At 34.1% G+C, this 16,991-nt stretch overlaps 1 protein-coding gene across 2 annotated transcripts in view; it reads left to right on the plus strand.

The window, feature by feature from the left end:
• LOC135198144 (uncharacterized) overlaps positions 1-16,991 on the plus strand; it is a 285,187-nt gene that overhangs the window by 245,803 nt on the left and 22,393 nt on the right. For both annotated transcript variants that reach the window (XM_064225757.1, XM_064225668.1), the window contains 4 exons: positions 6,769-6,872; positions 8,248-8,462; positions 12,047-12,182; positions 13,030-13,238. In XM_064225757.1, the coding sequence (XP_064081827.1) occupies positions 6,803-6,872; positions 8,248-8,462; positions 12,047-12,182; positions 13,030-13,238 (630 nt within the window). In that variant the 5' untranslated portion in view covers positions 6,769-6,802. The remainder of the gene's footprint in view (positions 1-6,768; positions 6,873-8,247; positions 8,463-12,046; positions 12,183-13,029; positions 13,239-16,991) is intronic.

Here is a 16,991-nt window from a genome sequence, read left to right on the forward strand (position 1 = left end):
GCATGCACACACGAACGTTTGCATTTATATATATATATTATATGTATATATATATATATATAATATATATATATATATGTGTGTGTGTGTGTGTGTATGTATGTATATATATGCCCTAAAAAATATTATATATATATATATGTGTATACATATATATATAATTGTGTGTAAACGAAGAGACAGACATATTTCATACCGAATAGACACATGCACACATTTTCATTTAGTTGTCAGACAAAATTGATAACTGCCAATCTCGCGAAAAGGTGATATACAACAATATTCACGTTGGCAACTGGCAAATATGGGAGTAGCTTGGAATCTTATACGCAAGATTTTTGTTTATTAGGAAAATTATTGTTTCGTTGTAATTTGAAATAAATTTTGTTACAAATAATGTGGTTGAAATAGGGATATTCTACCATCTGCAATTGTGAAACCTCGCGCACTTTTTCCTCGGAATTTCAGTGTAAATAGATTTTAACCATACAGCCTTTTCCTTAGGAAAATAGTACAAGCGTTAAGTTTAAAATAGCATCTATTTTCTTCTAGTATTCTTTTCAGTATAATATAAGGAATCTTGAACCTCTGAGATGATGTTAAGAGTAGATGACTCTGGTCTCGGTGAAGTATAAAGGTTGCCCTAATTGTTGTAAGTCTTCTTAGGTTTCAGATATTTTTATTTACGTATTTTCGGTTTTTAATGGTGTGTTTGTAAAATGACTTGTCGTTTAGGGATCTTGTTATTTATAATGGCACAGAGTTCTGCAAAAACGGTCAACTGGTGGTGTTTCACCCCTCCAAATTAACATGGTTAGGTCGATGAATTTTATTGTAGTCAACTATACTATATTTACATTTCTGGGAACGCTCAGCACTATATATAGATAAAACTAAATTCTGAGAAAGGTTCACATTCCTTATATTTATCTATACAGTATTATCATTATCCGTATCATGACGAGAAATAAACTCAATACTATTGTAGTATTTTAAATGTCTATCCTGTAAATACATCTGTAAATGTTATCTTAAAATGCGAGTTAGAACAAATATGAATAAAGGTGTCCATAAAATTTTGATGTTGAAGAAAAGAAAATAATGTTATTTAAACCTTCAAATCCAATTTTTTTCCATCGACCAAACAATTATTATTATTTAGGCCCAAAGGCACCAAAAGAATTTAATACCAGCTCATCGCCTCTTAATTACTTCTCTTCTCGGTACAGCCTACAAGGACATCCATATTTTCTCTTATTTCCTTCTTTGTGCTCTAAAAGCTTTTAAGTAATGGAGCTGTAATTATTCATTGTAAAATTGACTAGCTTTTAAATAAAAGATAATTTCTTTTCCTTTTGTATGACATATTATCGTACAGACATATTGTCATACAGAATATGACAGAAGATTGAACCTGTTAGAGAATTTTTCCTTATTTAAGAGTGCATATGAAATTAAATGTCGTCACATACGAATGGATTTATCGGCCCACATTCCTTAAAGAAAATTTACAGTTCTTGATGAATGTGGGAGGAGAGAAAAATTACGGTAGATGATGTGGCAAAACAGATATAATGGAGCTGGATATTTCAGTATGTTTGAATATGGCACTCATGTGACATTAAAAAAAAACCAGTGGCATGCTTAAAACTGACATAATATGATTCTTGTTCGAATCAGATACTTTCTGCTGATGTTAATCTGTATCCAGATCAAACTTAACAAACTGTGTATCCTGCTTTTTATCCACAGTTTTGTTTTGTAAGTCGCAACGGTTTATGGGAAAATGTATCAATCTCTGTTCATTTCTAATATTTTATAAAATTCGAATATTTTATAAAATTCGAATATCAGTATTCACCGACTCACTGGGTAACCAGGAATCACATTCGATTTAATTTCCCCCATTTCATATCCCTATGCTCTAATAATTGTGTTTACCTCCAAATCAAATTTCACAGAAGTTTGTATTACATTTAATTTTTATTTTGAAAAATTCCTTAGGCTTCAATTAATTTTGCCTTAATTGAATGCGTAATTGAATGAGATTTTGCCTTCCACTCATGCTTTTGTATTAAAATTCATAATATTCATTAAAATGTGGAGTGAATGAAATAAAAGACTGCGGCTGTGTGCGATGAGCCCATTACTTCCAGTTCAGAGACGCGTTGCAACGAACGCTAAACAAAGTCGAATATGACAAGTATGACAAAAGGAAACGTACGAATTTGCGATTTGAGTTTTTCCCGTCCTTTAATCACTCAGCTTGAATATATAAATTATAATATATATATATATATATATTTATATATATTATATGATATATATATAATTATAGTATATATATATATAATATATATTTTAATATTTATATATATATAGTATATATTTATATATAAATATAAATATATATATTGTGTGTGTGTGTGTGTCTATGTATCTATGTGTATACATTATATACATGTACACAGTACATATACATATACATAAAGAATTTACTTCATCGCAAAATAAGGCGAAATGCGGTTACTTTAAAAACATCGGTTATGTTTATGAAGAGTTTTAGTTATTTTTTGTTTTTTTTTGCCGATGAATAGTGCAGTCATTTGTTAACTTTCGATTTCTTTCATTAAAGCTTTACCTGATTTACAGTTTATTACTGACAGAAAGGAAATAAATGACATAGAGTGAGAAAGGTAGAGAAATTTTAGTCTGGGTTATTATTAAATGACACAGAGTGAGAAAGGTAGAGAAATTTTAGTTAGGGTTATTACTACCCTTCATTCATCAAAGTGTATGAACACTTAATAACCCAAAATGATCAGTGTGTTTCTTCCATTACGCAGTTGATGGTCTGAAAGAAGATCAAATAAACTCCGATATTCCTTCGGGGAGGCAAGTAAAGGACTTCATTTGTTCAAATAGCTTGTCGTCTCTCTCTCTCTCTCTCTCTCTCTCTCTCTCTCTCTCTCTCTCTCTCTCTCTCTCTGTGCCCTTCAGAGAGAATGAGAAGTGACGACAATTGTGATTGAATTTGACGTCAGGACATAAAAGTGAAGAATAATCCTTTAGGAAATGCTTCAGATTCCAAGTGGCGAAGTATGGCGTTGTACTAACAAAGAGATAAATCTTCAGTTTCCCTCTGAAATCCTCTGCGAAGTTGCTTATCTTCTTCGCTATAAAGAAAAAAATGCATTTATAACCTACTTCACAATAGGAATGGTGAACTGTTTTATTGTTCAAGGTTTTGACAGTTCGGGAGCGCTACTTCATTTTAGTTTGGAATTAACTGATTGACAAGGAAAGTGAGAGATGACGTTTCATGTTTTAATCAAGAAGAGTAACTGCGCTGTGTATGTATCTATATATCGGTTAAATCCTTCATTGATATACTCAGCCGGGTGGCGAAGTATCATTGGAAGAGATCGGGGTCCAGACTATAAACCTCGCCAGTGAACTTTAACCCTCATCCAATTTGACGCAATGTCCGACCTCCGGCATCCAATACCCACCATCCCTCCAATTTTCCCCCCTCCTCTCTCTCTCTCTCTCTCTCTCTCTCTCTCTCTCTCTCTCTCTCTCTCTCTCTCTCTCTCTCTCTCTCTCTCTCTCTCTCTCATGTAAGAGTCTACAAAGAATCAAAGATTGGGACGGAAGTTATGAATAGTTTCTTACTCGTTTTTGCCTGCGTCAACACATCATATTAAAACTTGCTTCGCTGTCGCGGAATTAAAGAGCGAAATTGGGAGATGCATCCAGTTTAATACCCAAAGATTCAGGTTCAGGACTCGATAACATCGCTGCTGTCTTTCTTCATGTGGGACAAAATTATCAGGAGGCTGGATAATTCACTTTGAGTACAGTTCCAGACACATAATTTATGCCGTTTGTGTAAATCGAATACACTTAACTTTTATAAGTTGGGAATTCAAATTTTTTACCTTTACGGAAATCAGCTGTATAAATCTCGGGAAATTTAATTCATACAGAAGTTACAAAGAACAGCATTACATGATAGAAAAAAAAATTCTGTACCGAAATTGTGATGAAAATATATGGTGCTTCTCTCGAAAGTAGCTTGTGCACCAATGGGGATGCATTATGTATTAATCAGGCAACCTTCTGTTGCCTGATTAATACATAATGGGATGATACAAATTCTGTTTTCATGTATATTTTCTTTTTAAATAGAATGGGCCTTATCAGCTCATGAGATATAAAACTGCCTGCCTACACGTGACGCCAAACTTATGATGAAGTCAAAAAATTTTTTTCATGGTCATTATTCCTGAGGGGTGAAAAATTGTTAAAGACTAAAGAATATCGAATTATTTTTAAACTAATTGCTTGACATACATTGACATTTCTTACAATGTGATATTTCTTTCTTTTTTGTGATTGCACAGACTCATATCAAATTGGAAGCTGCGAGCTAGCTCAGGTGTGTTGTGTAAGTTTTCAGAACGTTTAGCAAGGAAATGTTTTTTTTTTTTACCTGAGATGATTCACAGGAAAGTCAGTGCATCGATCAAAGCAGACAATCGTTCTGTGAGTCATACTTTCAGAATGTTTTACAGATAATTCGAAATTATTCTGTATTTTTCCGAAAGAAGGTTGGGTTTGTTGACGGCCATCCAACCTTAAAGCAAGTCATTGAGCTTGCATTAAAATTTGATCGTAATTTATGGCACCAGCGCATTATGCAAGCGGTCAGATGGAAGTACGGGCTAATATGAATTACATTTTGACGTTAATGCTCTCTCAGGAAGTTAGAGAAGACCTCCAAGGGATGAAGTGGTCAGGAAATCCAATTATGGGACGATTATGTGAATGTTCTTGATTGAAGCAAATGAACAGACAGTTTTAATGAAATAGAACTGTGGCATGGAAAGCCTCTTCATTCTTCCATACTTTAACTTGCTTGATTGTTGGTGGTGGCCGGCACGCATGGAAATGGATAAATTTAACAGTAAATACTAAACATCAAATTGGTGAACACCTTTCATTTTGTAGTTTTATCACTAATGAGTTTTTCTAATTCCTTTTATAGAATATTTTTGGAAAAATAGCCTTAAACTATGCTTTATTTACAATAATGTTAATACAGATTAGTACAATCACACACACACACACACACACACAAACAAATATGATAGCGGAAAACTCTGGTAGCGCTTTGGATGTGTGGTTCATTAATGACTATCGTCTAAATTTGTATTGCCAGCATGAGCATTGCTCAAGTGACCTTCAGCCCTTACCTTTAAAAAAAAAGCCAATGAAAACAAATTGGTTTATTAGAAAAACCAGTATTCACTTGGTGAAGTACAGGGAGTATGGATCCCTCGTGCAACGTTTTATTGTTTTCGGAACTTTCGGTAGTAAAGAATGTTTGGAAAATATTTTATATGACACCAATCACGACAAGTAAGTCCTGATCTCATGATAATAAAGATCCGGTTTTTTTTTCCCTGTTGTTCTCAGTCCAGTTCTGTGTATAGTGATTGACATCAGTAAGATTTATTATGTAACTCAAGTTCTGTTCTTAGTATGCTATTGCAATAAAAGAAATGAAAATTTTAGCTATTTTATCGTTTGATTATAGGAGTACCGTAAGACTTTTGCAACGTCTTACAGATGATTTTCCTCAACGATGATGAATTGCACAAGTTTCTTTCATTCATAAAATTTCTCCTGTCATTTACGATGCAGAAAAGGACAAAGGTTTCAAGAAATTCCAGAGGAGGTAGTCAAGGGATTCTGTGACAATCATTTGTTAGTCTGATATGTTGTAAGCCAGTCCATATGCAACTTAGCAGATCCAGCCCCACTGAGGTTTCAACTTTCACCATCTATCATCGTGTGGTCAGAGAATGGAGATGAGCTTCTTTCTCTAGTTGTTTCTCAAGGGATAAAGTGTGTGTGTGTGTGTGTGTGTGTTGTGTGTGTGTCGTTGAGAGCGTAGGTATGTGTGGGACTGCACAGATTTCAGTAATAGAGAAGAAATAACCTCGAAAAGTTTTATGTGCGTCAAAAAGGATTAAAATGAAGCACGCATTATTTTCATTAATTTTTTTATTCATCTGGTGCAGAACTTTACATTTTAATTTCTAAAGAATTATTCGAACTATGAATGTTAAATACCTCGTTGCTACTTAGAATGATTCAACATACGGATGGTCTTTACATCATGTTCGTAATTTTAAATGAATGAGTATAACCTTTGTATTTTTTCCAAACAAATATATAGATATATATATATTTATTATATATGCTGTAAGCATTGCAATCTTTTATCATTAAGCGTGTTCCGGATAAATATAAAGTCGACAGTTGTAGATAAAGTAAAAAAATAAAACCTAAAGTGCCAACTTTATTTTGTATAACTTCCAAGTATAAACTGATAGATACGTTCTTTGTTACCTAAAATGAATTATTAATTATTTTTGTATGGGTTATTGCATATTGATATCAGTCATTTATGTTTCTGTGTCTGTGCCATTAATGTTCACTTCAAGAAGGAGTGGTGCCTACTCATTTTCAAGTTCCCAGAAGGCTTAAGAGATAAAGGAGGAAAACATAAGAAACCACCTATAGCGAGTTAAGGATAATTTCTTTACGGTTCCTACACTCATGTACACCTGGGGAAAAAACGAAATTCAATAGAATGTATTGTGTCTTTTAATTTGACAATAACTGTTGAAGGAAACTGTTTCCTCATACCCTTGAATAGTACTTAATGTTAAGAGCATCGTTTTCTTTTCATTTCAGATCTCTCAAGACAACGTTTTCTCATATCGCCACGATGAACCCTGATTTGGGAAAGGTGGTGGTGGCATTTCGGTTACTTCTGTTCCTTGGATTTCTTTCGAAAGGTGAGATAGATGTCCTTCGAATATATATGAGATCATTCTCGTTTTTAAACTTGGGTCATTGTTCTACAGGCGTAGGTGAAAGAATATGGTACCTCAGAAAAGATTCCAGACAAGAACGCAACCACACATTTTTTATAAATAAGTAATTTATTTCCCATTCCTTTTCGGCTTCAAGTAGGAAATTCATATGATTGAAAATTTTATACAATTTCACTCGGTTTTTGCTAAACATAAAAATAAAAAAACAAAATCGATTAGGTAAGGACACCATGAAAATAAATTTAATACATTCGTTGCATTACTGCAGATTATGAAGATTATTTTTTCTGGGTGAACTTTCATATGTTAACTAAAGCCACTAACACATTTAAAGTGTCTTAAGCATTTATCTCTGGAAAGTAATTCAGTCTGTCGTTAATAATTTTTTGTGACATCCATAATCTTGAAAGAAGTACAGTTCAGGTGAATATCGCATAGGTTTATGTTTTGAGTTTCGACCCTAGGTTGCATTTCCTCGTTGATAGCCAGAGGCAGCTTTTATTGGTCGTTACCCATGGTCTCTTGAACTAATTATCGCTGGGAGTCCTATTCGGTGATTAGACAGAGGCGCAGGATACATGTGATTCATTTCAGCCGCTTCGCTGCCAACGCTGAAACTTTTAGGCGCCAGTTGAAGCTAACGGGATTTTTAATTTGGATTTTTGTTTTGAAAAATGGATTACATTTATCTGTGCACCATTGTTATGAATTCCTGCCTCTTCATAATTTTTTTTCTTCACTTTGTTGATCAGGATGATGGCAGTTAATATATTATAAATTTCTCAACAAATGGCCAAGCCTAGTGTGATTATATTGTTGTCAAATACTGATTAACTACGGAGGGACAGAATACGTTAGTTGCCGCAGTATATTGTTCAAGAAAAGGAATATATTAAGTTACAAAAAGATTATTGTTTGCTGTGCTAAAATTCGCTGCTGTCGATCTATAAGTAGAATAGAGGATGGAAAAATCTTAACATTATATATATATATATATATATATATATATATATATATATACATATATCTATATATACGTATATAATATATCTATATATATATGATATACTAATATATATATATAATATATATATAAATTGTTCAAGCTTTTCATATTTAGGATACAAATATGTGAAAGTCTTATGTAGCTCTCAATCCACTGGGTACCATAATGTGAAGGTTCTGTAGTTTCATGCTGTCTCCAATGAACGACCAACAGTGAGGGCCGTCGTGTCAAGTGAATCCTAATTATATCATGTAATTTTTATGTAATATCAATACTTTCAGGTTTATCGTATCTAAGCGATGTTTTCTTTTCTTTGAATTGTCTTTTCAGGTTGTTGGAGCATCCGAGTAACCGAAATGTGGGTCCCTCCTGTTGTCGTCTCAGGTTCCCGGGTCAGGATGGTATGCAACTACGAGCACAGGGCGGACCGACTCGATCCCCTCTACTCGGTCAAATGGTACCGAGGACTCGAGCAGTTTTACCAGTACATGCCCAAAAAGAAGCCTCAAGTCAAAGTATTTGACTTGCCATACCTTAGCGTAGATGTGAGTATGTTCAGTGTTATGTTTCAGTGACCGTCAACCTTTCTATTTAGAAAATTTAGGCTCTATTTCAAAGGCTGTGGATTATTTTTTTTTTATGCCCTTTGGGTCACGAAATATGGATCAGAAAAAAGATTGATTATGATCTTTATGCCGACTCTGGATATACTCCCGCCAAGAGTTTATTAACCATCTGATGGAGGTTATGACCCTAAGCCTGTGAAATAGGTGCTGGCCACTAGCCGGACCAATTGACTAAAACCATTTGCTGCTAGCAGTTGGCTTATCACCGGTCATTTTTTAAATTTACAAAAGAGAATTAAGTAGTTGTAAAATCGATTGTAATTGAGAATTTGAAATGAAATTTGTTCATGAGGTTTGACAGAAAATTTTGTATATCATTAAATGTATAATAAGAATGTGTTCCGTGTTCTTTGTCATCCAGTGTTTTCGATCTGTAGTGTGACAAATGTCTTTTCACTTTTAATAACTACCGTAGAACAATGTTATTTTCTTTAGACCACAATGGACGAACTTGTATGTGGCAACGGAAAAAAGATTCGTAGGCCCATACTTAGAGATTTCTTGTTTCTCGCGATTTGCAAAGATATAAATAGTACTTGCATTTTGTGCACATAGGCTTAATGTCTGTTTGCACTACGTATATGGTGTTGCTTATTTTTCATAAGGAGAAGCTAAAATTTTAAAATTTCAGTATTCATTTTTATCCATAGGAGATGAATGTGTAATACTTTGCAGTCATGTGAGGCTTAAAAACTTATAGATCATTGTGTCATATTTTGCAGTTATATGGGGCTTAAAAACTTAAAGAAGATCAATGTGTAATACTTTGCAGTCATATGAGGCTTAAAAACTTATAGAAGATCAATGCGTAATACTTTGGAGTCGTATGAGGCTTAAAAACTTATAGAAGATCAATGTGTAATACTTTGTAGTCGTATGAGGCTTTAAAACTTATAGAAGAACAATGTGTAATACTTTGCAGTCGTATGAGGCTTTAAAACTTATAGAAGATCAATGTGTAATACTTTGCAGTCGTATGAGGCTTAAAAACTTATAGAAGATCAATGTGTAATACTTTGCAGTCGTATGAGGTTTAAAACTTACAATGTAAGAGTCATGTGTCAATACTTTGCAGTCGTATGAGGCTTAAAAACTTATAGAAGAACAATGTGTAATACTTTGCAGTCGTATGAGGCTTTAAAACTTATAGAAGATCAATGTGTAATACTTTGCAGTCGTATGAGGCTTAAAAACTTATAGAAGAACAATGGTGTAATACTTTGCAGTCGTATAGGCTTAAAACTTATAGAAGAATCAATGTGGTTTAAAACATACCTTTGCAGTCGTATGAGGCTTAAAAAAACTTATAGAAGAACAATGTGTAATACTTTGCAGTGCGTATGAGCTTACTTAAAAATTAGAAGAACAATGTGTACTTTGCAGTCGTTATGAAGGCTTTAAAACCTTATAGAAGATCAATTTGTAATACTTTGCAGTCGTATGCTTCCTTACTGGATAGAAGATTCATGTGTGGTAATACTTTGCAGTCGTATAAGGCTTTAAAACTTATGAAGATCTTTGTAATACTTTGCAGTCGTGAGGCTTAACTTATAGAATATCAATGTGTAATACTTTGCAGTCGTATGAGGCTTAAAAAAATTATTAGAATATCAATTGTTGTATTACTTTGTCAGTCGTATTGAGGCTTTAAAACTTATAGAAGCATCAATGGTCGTAATACTTTGCAGTCGGTAATTGAGGCTTTAAAACTTATAGAAAGAAACAATGTGTAATACTTTGCAGTCGTCTGGAGGCTTGCCTTAAAAAACTTATGAAGATCAACTGTGTAATACTTTGCAGTCGTATAAGGCTTTAAAAAACTTAATAGAAGATCAATTTGTAATACCTTTGGCAGTTCGTAATGGGAGGCTTAAAAAACTTATAAAGATAATCCAATGTGTAATACTTTTGCAGTCGTATGGAGGCTTAAAAAATTATAGAGCGATCAATGTGTATTACTTTGCAGTCGTATGAGGCTTTAAAAACTTATAGAAAGATTCAATGTGTAATACTTTAGCAGTCGTATGAGGCTTAAAAACTTGTAGAAGATCAATGTGGTAATCACTTTGTAGTCGTATGAGGCCTTTAAAAACTTATAAAGCGAACAATGTGTAATACCTTTGCAGTCGTATTGGAGGCTTTAAAACTTATATAAGGATTCAATGTGTAAGTACTTTGCAGTTCGTATGAGGCTTTTAAAACTTATAGAAGAACCCCCCCCCCTAATGTGTAACTACTTTATTTGCAGTCGTTATGAGGCTTTAATTGAAAAACTTATAGAAGATCCAATGCTGTAATACTTTGGCAGGTCGTATGAAGGCTTTAAAAAACTTATATAGAAGAAACAATGGTGTAACTACTTTGCAGTTCGTATGAGGCTTAAAAAAACGTTATAGAAGATCAATGTGTAATACTTTGCAGTCGTTTAATGAGGCTTAAAACTTTCTATAAAGTAATCAATGGTGTTAATACTTTGCAGTCGTATGAGGCTTAAAAACTTATAGAAGATCAATGTGTAATACTTAGCAGTCGTATGAGGCTTAAAAACTTATAGAAGTTCATTGTGTAATACTTTGCAGTCGTATGAGTCTTAAATACTTATAGAAGATCAATGTGTAATACTTTGCAGTTGTATGAGGCTTAAAAACTTATAGAAGATGAATGTGTAATACTTTGCAGTCAAACGAGGCTTCAAAACTTATAAAGATAATCCTCTATAAGCTTCACCACGGTTATTTAAAAGTATTTAAATGTATCTTGGGTACCTTAAGCTTCTCCCAATATATGCTATTGTTACAGAACATTATTTTAGTTTTGAGTGCTTTTTTTATTTCTCGATTTGCACCTAGATTTGTCTGATTATGGAATCGAATCCTTCCTAGTTGTATATTTGCATACATTGCAACTTTGACTTTTAGACAATGCTTGGTTTGGTACAAGAAATATATTTTGAGAGCCTCCCAAGATACAAAGCAATAACAATAGCATGCCAATTTCAAAGAGCGATTAAAAACATACAGTCTAAATGCTCATAATCTATACAGAAAGCTCTCTCTCTCTCTCTCTCTCTCTCTATCTCTCTCTCTCTTCTTCTCTCTCTCTCTCTTCTCTCTCTCTCTCTCTCTATACGTTAGGCATGTCTGGGAGGCGATACTCACCCGACCGCCTTAACCATAAAACATAAAAGGTCCCAAAGCGTGAAGAGAAAAGCTGCGGAAATTATTACACAAAGAGGTTACGGCAGATGAACCTTTCAAAAGCAAAGCTCATACTTCTCTCTGTCAGGCAATGTAGCTTGGAAGATTTACGCCGTCTCTGGATAAGAAAATACCATTGTGTAACATTGGCGAAAGGTGACAGTAACCATATTTCAGAGAGAGAGAGAGAGAGAGAGAGAGAGAGAGAGAGAGATTGTTGCAACAATATAGCGCGACTAAAATGTACTTTATTAATTCTTGCAAATCAAATGTCATTCATACTTTTTAATTTGATTTGTTTTCCAGAGAAATAACAGCAACCAATCAACGGTTGTCCTTATAGGAGTGACAAAGGAGACCTCAGGAACATTTCGGTGTGAAGTAGTTGGAGAAAAACCACTTTTCGAAACGGACGATTCTACCAGAAATATGACAGTTGTTGGTATGTTGCGTTTTTCTATAGTCTGTTACATAGTGTTGTATGGTAGATAGATGCATGTCTGCTGTTCATTGCTCATTGTGAATGTGGAAACTTCAGTTGCTGCTCTTTCTTTTTGAGAGTAGAAGGTCAACGGTCTAATGCAATTGAATTCAGGATTTGGCAGGGAAATCATTGCATGGAACGACTGTCACTCTAAAAGAAAAACACTGCAAAACTGTTGGCTTTGCAATTTGACTTACTTCAAGGAAAAGTCCTTTGGAAATTCTTTGCTCTTAGGGAATTATGTTATGAAGCGATGTATCGAAAATATTCAGAAAAAAAATCTGTTTTCCAGTTTTGTGTTAATATACATTCTATTTGAAGTTTGCGAGTATTCCAAACCGCGTAGAACTAACCGCTGGCTATTATTACTATCATGTCACTGAATAGGCTCACAGATTTTTATGCAATATAGTTTATTCAATATTTTTAGGAAGCCATTTGCTGTATTGGGTATGGAGGCAATTTGGGGAATTTCCCGTGACTATTGCATGACTACCCATTGGTCAGTAATGTCTATATATTATATTTTCATGCGTATTTTGAATACGGTGTTCTTTTCAAGAAACGTCAAAGAACAATCACTTTGGAACTGTAAGTGTCATAAGCAGGTCTTTGAAAGTTAATCTTTTATATTTTCATGCCCATTTTTCATGCGTATTTTGAAAACAATTTTCTCTTCAAGAGACGTCAAAGAACAATCACTTTGAAAGTTTAACTTTTTTGATTAATAATTTGGTGTACGTTGAAAAAATATCGTGCTTTTGTCTTATTATACTTCCAGTGATTACTGAAATTTCCATTCTAGACATACCTCTGTGGGGACCTGAAATCCGAGGCCTGGTTCACGGATCCAGGGTGAGGCCGGGGGACATCATAAAAGTGCAGTGCCTTCTGGGGCACTCGGAGCCGCCCGTTCATGTCACCTGGTTGATCAACAACGAGCACCTACCTCCTCACGCCCTGACGACGTACGCAAAACAGAGGGACGAGAGAGCTAGGATGGCTCAGGTATTTGTAAGTATTTATTATTATTATTATTATTATTATTATTATTATTATTATTATTATTATTATTATTATTATTATTATTATTATTATTTTTATTATAGTAATTTATTGTAATGTAGTTTTTTCTTGATGTTTCGTCTTGGTATGCTTGGTTTATTATTTTTTTTATATACTGGCGTTCATCTTGTTGCTTCCCTGTGTGTGTCAGGAAAATGTCAGTTTACTTCAGTTTTTGAAGCATGTATCCACTATTGAGCCCTTTGCTTTTCCTCCCGTCCCTCTTCCCTCATCCGTTCTTCATTCTTACTGGCCAACTACTCTAGCCATTACAGCTTGATCTTCGACCCCGCTCCAACTCTTCCTTGTCACTGCATCACTGCTAGATGGCCTAAATTTCCTAAAACCAGATCAAATCTAACCAGTCTCCTTGCTATGCTTCAGTGATTTTCTTGAGTTTTCTGCCATCTTATTGCCTTTGATCACTTTTTGATCTATAACATTGCTTTCTGATGCATGTCAGTTCGGAAATCTCTAAAATTCTAAGGTGCCTGGAAGAGAGCTTGGGTCTGTTTTCAAATGTTGAAAAATAGGCCAGCTGTAGACAAAACCTTTTCCCTGGGTGTCCGGCAACTTTTGCCTAAAACTTTTGTGGGGGTCATAAATGTTGAGCTCTCAAAGACTCTGTCCTGAAATCTCGTAAATATCATTTTGACATATTGCTTGGTCTTCGTTTGATAAATGGTACTGCCGAGCAATCAAAATTGAATTCTGTCATATATCACAAAACTAAGCTGAGTGACAGCCCGGAAGGAAAGAAATCTCCAGTCTTTTATTATGATTGTTGCGATTTTTGTATTGTCCAGCTTTGCCATAACGGCATTTATTCGAAACTATCCTATTGGAAAGGATGCACTAGGGTACGGGTGGTAATAATTCAGGTTTGGGAAGAGTTAATATATATTATAAAAATATGTCCATTCTCATAATTCGCTTTATTTAGGAATCACAGACGACTGGAGTGCAGTGAAGTTAGTATGTCCTCATAGATACCGGTATATAATATCTACTATTTTAATATATATATATATATAAAAATATATATAGATATATAGAGAGAGAGAGAGAGAGAGAGAGGAGCCGAGAGAGAGAGAGAGAGAGAGTATACATAAATATAAAAATATATATATATATATATATATATATATATATATATATATCTATATATATATATATGTATATATATATATGAGCGGTAGTGCAGTAGGTAAAAGCTACACTGACGTTCCTGGATTCGAAAGGATCCTGGGTTCGCGTCCCGATCCAGGCAAGTCTATTATCGAGAAAAAAATCCCCTACGGTTAAGCATATATGAAAATATATTAATTCCGAGGTAGAGAGAATTAGATATTAAAGGACATTGTAGCTCGATATATATATATATATATATAATATATATATATATATATATATATATATATATATATATATATATATATATATATATATATATATATATATATATATATATAATATATATATATATACAGAGAGAGAGAGAGAGAGAGAGAGAGAGAGAGAGAGAGAGAGAATTTGAGTAGTTTGTTCAGATGCATGCGAGGATGGAAGATATAAGATTGCAATACTAAAAATACTAAGGAAATAGAAGTCATCATGAATATCTCTGCGTATAATTCTGATCTTGTTATTAGAAAGAAAATAAAACGCAAACTTCACGCAGTTGAAGAGTTTTACTCAAAGAAACGCTTTTTCTCAGGATTATAATCAGTTGTTCCTGTGCCGTTTCCTTCACTAAACTTCATAACTTCTTCAATGATTTAGAAACCGGATGAAGTCCTCGTTTGAGAAACCGTGTGCATCGCTGATTTCTTATGAGGCTTTTATCTGTGGATCCTTTGTTTGTTAAGCTTTCTCTGTTTAGATCCATTAAACATATGTGTTTGTATACGTATATTTCTGATAATGCAGGTTTATTTTTGGGATTTCAGATGCATTTGATTGTACTTGCATATTAATTCTTTCATAGAGATTTACGGATTCACTCTGGATTTTGCCCCCCCCCCCAAAAAAAAAAAAATAAAAAAATAAAAAAAATAAAAGCCTACAAGTTTATGTATGTATGTATGTATGTATGTATGCATGTATATATGTATGTATGTGTGTATACGTAAATAGTGATTATATTCTCCTAACAGTGCATGTATGTGACTAAGTATCGATACGTGCAGAAATAAATTCGCTCGTACTTACTACTCATATTTATGTTGAGTGTAATGTTTATTTCTGAGCGTATAAATAGTTACGTTCACAAAGGCACATTAATATATATTGAGCACTTTACGTAAATTGTTTTCCCCTTTAATTCGAATCCATAGTAAACATGGGGGGTATACATTTTGGAAAATCATTTGCACATATTACAATAAAGCCGTATTTCAGACACTTTGTTTCTGCATGGGTTTGCGGTGGTCGGGTTTTCATTTACAAAACGTCCGCTGAGGATTTGTTTGATGAAATGTTCTTGTTTTATCTGATTTTTTTTTTTATTTTTACCGTGTATATATGTATACTGACAGCTCTCTCTCTCTCTTGGTCGATGCTCAAATGTGAAATGGTGCGATACAATTTAAAACATCGTAGCTGTCAGTGTTTTTTTAACCCCTTCAACAATGTATACAAAAATAAAAAGGTTGGTGGTAATTGCTTTAAGCAGATTGCGCTGTACTTGACCACACACTAGCCTCGCCTAAAATGCTGGATATTGTTTAAATAAGTATGCATGTTATCCACAGAACTCTTTATTGTTGGAATTATTATCGGGCCATTTTATGGCGCTAGGGCCATATTTTATTCGCAGTAAATTCCAGTCTGATATTATAGTTATTTTCGGCTTAGTTCCATCATAAACTTACACATCACTAACTCTTGGAAGGAAATTTGCAACGAGTGATGCTGTGAGATGTGTTTCAAGTAGGCTGATTTTTAAGCACAGGTTCGCGACTTCATTACGAAATTGGCAGATAATACGGGTATGGGTAAAGTAAACCTAGAAATTTACTGCTGTGTCTAACCGGACCAGTATTTCCTTCTCCCGAAACGTTAAAGCAGATGGAGGTTTTCACAATTTAAAGAAAAAAAAGATTACGCCTTGCTTGTTTGTTGGTATCACGGCATCTCATAGCTCATGCGTGACACGAGCACTTTTATATGCGTAGGGAACACACCGGAGTTCTTATAAAGACAGGGGTCATATTTCTGCTGTTCGAAGTATTCTTCTTCACATTTATACGTTATGTAGCGATAAAATGTATGCCACTTTGAAGTATAAAATTGTATGTGATGATTATTACATTCTGGGGATTGCTGTCTCCTCATGAACCTGGATTTCAGTGCTAATAGAAACTTTCAGATTTGCACACACGTACTCGTCGATGCTTTCATCTCTGATATAACCAGCTAAGCACAAGACCCTTTCATATTCTCCAAAACCAACCAAGTTCAGATTCAGGTTCTTCTTAACTCAAAAACCTTCTCGTTCAATCATATCTGTTCCACTTGTGGACCTTAAAAACTCGCATATGCAAGTTTGTTCCGTTTCAGTCCTTGAATTAATACAAATACACACTCATACAGCATATACTGGTCATTGTTTCAAGATTTATATTTATTTTTATTAGCGACAGCTTCTTATTTTCCTCACACTCCGGATATTTCAGATTGGGAAAAATTTACACTCTCCTT

This window comes from Macrobrachium nipponense, chromosome 11 (assembly GCF_015104395.2).
Source record: "Macrobrachium nipponense isolate FS-2020 chromosome 11, ASM1510439v2, whole genome shotgun sequence".
Taxonomy (NCBI): Eukaryota; Metazoa; Arthropoda; class Malacostraca; order Decapoda; family Palaemonidae; genus Macrobrachium; species Macrobrachium nipponense.